The sequence below is a fragment of the Cucurbita pepo genome, chromosome 15 (assembly GCF_057944985.1).
Source record: "Cucurbita pepo subsp. pepo isolate OVF chromosome 15, ASM5794498v1, whole genome shotgun sequence".
NCBI lineage: Eukaryota > Viridiplantae > Streptophyta > Magnoliopsida > Cucurbitales > Cucurbitaceae > Cucurbita > Cucurbita pepo.
In genome coordinates, this window is record NC_141812.1 from 12,112,215 (window position 1) to 12,118,861 (window position 6,647).

The window sequence follows — 6,647 nt, forward strand, 5'->3', positions numbered from 1 at the left end:
ATTTCATTTAGTATAAGCTTTGATGGGTCAAAACCTTGTGAAGTGTTTATAATATGATTAAAACTATATTATATTATATGTTAACCCCTCATACATACATTTGTCAACAATATAGCTTATAATATGACTAAGAAAAAAAAGCCCATATTCTCTGCATTCACACACTCATGAAAAGCTTAGAGAAAATGAATGATTGGATGAGAAGTCACATCGATTGTAGCAAAATAATAATAATGTAGAGAGGACATTATTAAGGGCATAAATAATGTAAGCGTGCTAAGGTTCCAAACAAGTCACGTTACAAGCAAAAGGGAATAGAGAGAAATGATTGGAAGCCACCAAAGTGATTATAAATTTGATTCCCAAATATTATATGTTGAAAATATAATGAGCCCAAAAGAAAAAAAACTGCCAACAACAGGACGGATACTTATTTATTATAGTTTGACAATGAATCCCTTGATTTGCGCTGGTATTTCACATGGTGGGTGTACTATGGTTTCGTTTTTGCTCATCATTGCTATCATTTTCGCTCCAAAACAAAATGACCCTGTCATTGATTCTTTAGAAACTTGGAGAGTTTAGACGAAATTCAAATCTCTGTTCACGACAACCAAACATGCCTATAAAAAGGACTCCTTCGTGGTTTCCTTTTAAGCTCAAGGAGCCATATATCTCTAGTGGTCGACATGATATCATATGGTTTTCTTTGGTTTCTAGTTTATTGTGATGAATATGGCTTGTGGTCATCTATTTCGAGGAGCCCAAGGTATTTATGCTGAGGAAAATCTTAATACTTTAACAGCGAAATGATCTTCCAAGATCCGAGAGAAGAGGCAGATAATACAGAGAAGCCCCATGTGGGTTCTGAAGACACTCACATGCCTTACATTTATTTGTAAATATATTGTTTATTCCAAAGGGAAGAAAAGGGCTATCAGTACTATACCAAGAAATTAAAGTTGGGCATTGATTGACATGCTGCTGATGCTGCTGTAGGTTGGACGATCTATTTAATGAGTTGTGCGTATGATCCGAGACAATCATTTGGTGAAGACTTAATGCGATCAAACTTTGACGGATTCAATAAAATTATATATATATATATATCAATTCTATTCTATTTCAATAGTATGAACTATACATTTCCTCTCAGCTTAATTAATCTACATTTCTTGCAACCATGAAGATTTTAACACCAAGAAATCACAAACAACAAAGTTAAACATACCTTGATCTTTTAGTTTTTCTCTTTTGCCTTTTTGTGTTCTTCGTATAGCTGCAAAGACAAAGTGGTACGGTCCAATTCACCTCTCAGCCTTTCATTGTCCTTGATGTCCTGGAGAAGAAAGAATCTTGTTGAAAGTTTCTCCTTCACTTCGCTAGCTCTTTTTTTCTTTTTAACTTTTCGGACATTAAATTGTGGGTTGAAAGACTCCTATTCCAGCGACAAGTCTTTGAATGCCTGTTGGGGAGAAACCGTGGAGATGTACACTTGGTTTTGAGCACTGTTCATGCTTGATATGCTCGTTGACATCGTTGAGACAGCTGGATGATAATGCTTCCACAGAAGATTAAGTTCCCAAAGGACAGAAGCAAGAGCACCGCTCAAAGTTAGATCAGAAGCATATGGCTAGTATTTCTGCATATCAAATCAGCAAAAATTAGTTTATTTCTTTCCTCCTATGAGTAGGTTGAGGTGGGAAGAAGGATGTCTGATATTGAATCAATAAGCTCAATTTCACAGGCCGTTACCAAATCGCTTAATTTCATTGACTTTCTAAGTGCTTATAATACTTTTTTTTCACTTGAAAAGTCGTTCTAAACAAGTCATAGTAGAAAAGCTAGGTGATTTTTTGTTTTCTCGTGTTCGTGAAATACGGGAGAGATAAACATCATGCAAATCTGTCATATATCTCAACTAGTTATAATGAAACCTTACCCGCAATTGAGCCAGACACTGAACCTCCCCAAGAATCGTTTTCCAAAAGGTTGCGGCACTTGACATTTTTCTGAAGAAGATGCTTTACGGTGACCAAGGCAGTAAATAGCCACACACATTCACGGTTAAATAAAAGCCATCAAAACTAAAAGGAATTTTAATATACCTGCCAACGACTATGCAGATTCAAAGCATAATGAGAAAGTAGCCAAACGCTTAATAAATGCAGCTGCCTTCTGCATGGCATGCTGTCTATTATCGCACAACATTATCTTCAAAGCTTCAGCTAACAATCCACCATGGTCTCTGTGAGTGAAACTTGAATGTTACCCATTCAAAAATAATAATAATAAAACATAAATGATAGCAGATGGCAGATGAGTAGTAGAAACTATAAATATTAATGTAGTCTCACCCTTAGTGATAAACAATCATAATATCCAGGGAACAAGGTATTAAAATTACATCATAACAAGGACCCCAAGGCATGTGCACCAGACTGGCCACAAATGAACTTACCCTAAAAATTAAAATCAAAATTGTTTGGTTTACATGGGGATAAGCAAGGAATGTCCAAGAATTCTTATAAACTTGAAAGCTTTAATCTGAGGTTCACATAACGACTGGATGCTTGGTGATGAATCCCAGTGTAACATCAGAAATTTTTCCCAAGATTAGGTTATCAGAGAACTTGTTGTAGTGAAGAGCATAAATATTAAAACAATCCTTGGAACAAACATTAACCAGGCTTGCTTTTAAAGGAACCAGCAACAATTTTAACATTCTAGCTTAGAGTTCAGCACTAACCTTACAGGCCTGTACTCGAGTACAATATTGTACAGCTGGACAGAAAAGTCCTGAAGATCAACATTCACAGCATCAAGGTTTTTCCTTGTTACTTTAAATGCGACAAAGCAACACTGAAGACGCTCAGAAACGGTCAAACGTTGTGACTGTTTCTCAGAAGAATTATCACCACCCGAAGCAAGCCTTTTTAGATAATTCATAAGATCTCCCATGAAATCTAAATCAATGAGATGGGAGAATTTCCCCAACCCATTCAAACATGGAGAAAGCAGAGGATGGGATCCAGATGGGCTAGTAGTAGGTGCAGTAATATTTGCTTCAGGCCTTCATAATAGATGAAAGATACTTGGTTCAGCAGTCTGAGTTGCGTCAGAAGAAAAATACATTGAAAAACAATTGAAAATCCATGAAGACAAATAATACAAAGATACCAAAGCTTTCATTAATCAACATGTCTGTAATCAAATTTAAATTTAAATTTTCAAGCTTAAGGACAGTTCAAGCAGACCAGTATCCCTACACCAACATCCAGTCAAAGACTCGAGCCAAAAGAGGGATCCTCCCTATCTGGGGTATATACAAGGATAAATTGATTTAACTTTTAAGAGTAGTTTCCCACTAGCATCAAGCTTATAAAAAAGGAACTGAACTGAAACAAACAAATGGTATGGTATGCTCTTGTTTAGTTATGTACCCTTTTTCAGAAAAAGTAAAACACCAATCTTTCTTCATATTTTCTTCATGGTAAGACCGATTTTTTTTAAGAAAACACAAATAAACGCAATACAAACAACACGCAAGCTCTAAATATAATAACTTACCTAGCATTTAGTAACTGCATTGTATACCTTAAGATTCGGAAATAAGTTTCAAATACAGCAGAAAGTGTATCCGACTGCATCTCTCTTTGCTTCATCACATCTGGAGCAAGAGAAGCAGCCCTGTAATCCGAAGCAACCTATGAGAAACATCACAAACATTCATCCATTACCAACTAAAAAGATGCTAAATCAATTGAGAAACGGAAAAAAGAAAATAATAGGCAAAAGTAACACCTCTTCAGTAAACTTTGTCCTCGTACTTTGTCTTCCATCATTCCATTGCAAATGACTTGATTCCTCATGATTTTTTGTTTTCCTGTGTTTTTTGTTCTTTACTTCATTATGCTCATCTTGATTTTCTTCTTTTCTCAGATCCTCGTCAAATGTTAGATGCACGAAAGGCTGGTAAAAGTTGCGAACAGGAAACTTTGTGAGAAAAAAAAAAAAAAACTAAACCCAAAGAAATAGACTGCACTTCAAAGTTCCATTTCAACAACAAATGAGTCCATTCGCATGGCTTAGGATGAACAATTGAAAATTAAAAATAATTTAATATCTGGAAACCACTCGTGATATAGGTTTCAAGCACATTTTTCTATAACTAGGCTTCAAGCACATTTGATCCTTGTGTCATCAAACCAGCCCAAGAAAACAAAAAAAAAAAAAAAAAAAAAAAAAAAAAAAAAAAAAAAAAACATGAGCAGTAAAAACAGCCCAAGAAAAAAAACCATGAGTCACAAAACAAACAAAAAAAAAAAAAACAGCCCAAGAAAAAGGGGAATCAAAGAAGTGGATGTCTAACATTTTGAAAATAGACTGTATTACTTCTCTAACAACTACAAGAGCAGTAAAAACTTAGCTTCAATATGTTCGCGTCAAGGCATAAACTTCTATAAGAAAGCATGAGCCTCATATGCTTAAAAAAAAGGTGTAAGAATGAGAATTCAAACCTGGATGGAATCAGGAGGCAATTGGCAGTCATGAAATTTCACTTGATCAGCAATCAACCGGACAGCCTCCATAGTCGCTTCATCACCATGCTTTCCCTCATTTATAAATAAAGACTTGATAGCACCACTACAGAGTTTTCTGCCAATCCAAATATATCATTTGAGAATAAATGTTGGACCATATTCTAGGCAGAAAGAAAAAAAAAAACCCAGGACTTCCAGAAAACACGTGCACATTTTCAAAACCAGGAACAGAACAGATGTAGAAACTAAGAAATGCACAATTATGTTAAGGATATCCCCATGAACAGTCCAATGTTACTTGTTATGATTCTTTCAGGAACTTCCCTTTGTTTTTATTACTACCAATTGTGGCTCCGCGTATTTGGTTTTTTCAGTAGCCACGTGAGTGTGGCCGTGGCTTTTTGTGGAAGATGGTTTTCAACTTGAAACAACCCCAGGAATAGGATATTATACGAACATTTTCCTACTGTATTAAGAGCTAGTCAGACAAGCAGGCCGAAGCCAAAGAGTTTTCTTGTCTACCAGCTTAACAAGCCCACGAGTTGAGTTAATTTCCATATCTTTTTCATGAAAAAACTACTGACATTATTTCATGCAACAGTGCTATAAAGGAGAAGGAGAGTGAAATCGCAGAAGAATACCAAAACAGCTGTTTGTGGGGTTGGTTCAACTTCTTCAGCTTTGGTTACATCCTCTTGTTTTTAGTTTTCTTCAGCTTTACCCTCCTTTCTGGTTTAGTTTACTTCACTATACCATTATCTACGCCGCCCTCTTCCATTGCCTCTTCGTTCCCACCATCTTCAGGTGCATACTGCATCGGATGTTTTTGCTTATCATCAGGTGCAAATAAAAAACACAATTCGAAGAGTAGCTAATCAAAATTGAATACAAACTTGGCAATGGATTTAGTGTATAGACGAATAACAGAGACGGCATAGTCTTGGTTCTCCTTGACAAACTGCAAATCCTCATCGGAGACCTCAATCTCTTCCTCGGTAACCTCTGGTGGAAGCTCCGGCGGTAGAATGACCTTCTGTTTCTCGTTATTACGTTTCTTCCCCATTGCTAAGGCGGAATGAAAGCCTCCTTGGAGTAGTGAGAGATTAACCCTGACGGAATTCCAGAATTTGTAAGGAGTTCAAATCTGTTCAAGTGTCTGGATCAAAAAAAGGCGCAAAAAATTTGAAATCAGTCGTAGTTTGCATTTTATTGATTGATTGAATCATTTTTTTGTAATTTATGAGGAACACACTCTTATTGTTTATGTTTTTCATTTACACTCATTGAACATTGGTGGAAGAAAAAAAATTATATTTATTTTCTTCTCCGCGGGTGAAGAGCGAATAAACCAACATAAGCCAACCGAACAAAACAAAAACAACAAGTAAAACCCGACGCGGGTAAGGGGCTGCACCACTGTGTTTCTGAAATAGAGGGAGAGGAAGGAGGCAGCGGCGACTTCATCGGAAGGCTGAGAGTGCAGTCTGCGGCGGCGACTGAGACAGCTTCGGGAAGGAAGGACCTGCAGTGTGCGGGGTGGCGCGGGTCGAACTGTGGTGGCTGGTAGTGCGTAAGAGGGATGCCTGAACGTGAAATGGGGTTTCGAAAGAATAATAACGATAAAAATTAATATCTAAATTTTAAAATATTATACTTCCTTTTTTAGTTTAATTTTTATTTATTAATATTGTATTAACCTATTCAAAATAATTATAATTTAATTAATTTTGTGGTATCAAAATTAATGGTAAAATCATAATCATAATTATATAGTTGATTGAGGTTATAATTTAAAAAGTTTAGGTTAATATTTATATAATAATATAATATAAGATGGAATCGGAAATTGTAAAATAATAAAATAATTGGAGGTTATGAATATGATGGAATGGTGAATTAATGTTGGGAATTGACGTGAAAGGCATTCTCGTAATCGTAATTGTCAATTCCCAACATTAAATTCTGGTGTTGTTCATAAATAACATTGAATGCTCCCACTTTATTTCCTTCAACTACCATTGCAACACCACCACAACCACACCCTCAAAACTATAAGGGATCCCACACGCAACCTCAATCTTGGTACCCCACCCTTTTCGTACA

The 6,647-nt window shown here is 36.0% G+C and overlaps 1 protein-coding gene across 5 annotated transcripts; it reads right to left on the reverse strand.

The window, feature by feature from the left end:
- Positions 1 to 1,082: 1,082 nt before the first annotated feature.
- Positions 1,083 to 6,129, reverse strand: LOC111811148 (binding protein). Of its 5 annotated transcripts, XM_087117898.1 has the most exons (9): positions 5,959 to 6,129; positions 5,438 to 5,700; positions 5,186 to 5,355; positions 4,521 to 4,659; positions 3,805 to 3,972; positions 3,571 to 3,707; positions 2,750 to 3,073; positions 1,943 to 2,248; positions 1,083 to 1,642 (listed from the first exon to the last, which is right to left on the reverse strand). In XM_087117898.1, exons 4-8 carry the CDS (start codon positions 4,590 to 4,592, stop codon positions 2,119 to 2,121), a joined length of 831 nt encoding a protein of 276 aa, XP_086974024.1. In that variant the 5' UTR covers positions 4,593 to 4,659; positions 5,186 to 5,355; positions 5,438 to 5,700; positions 5,959 to 6,129; the 3' UTR covers positions 1,083 to 1,642; positions 1,943 to 2,118. The 5 variants fall into 5 exon arrangements, with proteins under 5 accessions (XP_086974024.1, XP_023553662.2, XP_023553660.2 ...); XM_023697894.2 differs by lacking the exons at positions 5,186 to 5,355; positions 5,438 to 5,700 and having other exon boundaries at positions 1,944 to 2,012; positions 2,109 to 2,248; positions 5,959 to 6,128; XM_023697892.2 differs by lacking the exons at positions 5,186 to 5,355; positions 5,438 to 5,700 and having other exon boundaries at positions 1,944 to 2,024; positions 2,109 to 2,248; positions 5,959 to 6,128.
- Positions 6,130 to 6,647: the final 518 nt, after the last annotated feature.

Coding starts and splice junctions, on each gene's coding strand:
- LOC111811148 (XM_087117898.1), bottom strand. CDS start 4,592: ATGGAGGCTGTCCGGTTGATTGCTGATCAAGTGAAATTTCATGACTGC. Junction 3,973..4,520: donor TGCCTCCTGATTCCATCCAG/GTTTGAATTCTC, acceptor AACTTTTACCAG/CCTTTCGTGCATCTAACATT. Junction 3,708..3,804: donor GGACAAAGTTTACTGAAGAG/GTGTTACTTTTG, acceptor TGTTTCTCATAG/GTTGCTTCGGATTACAGGGC.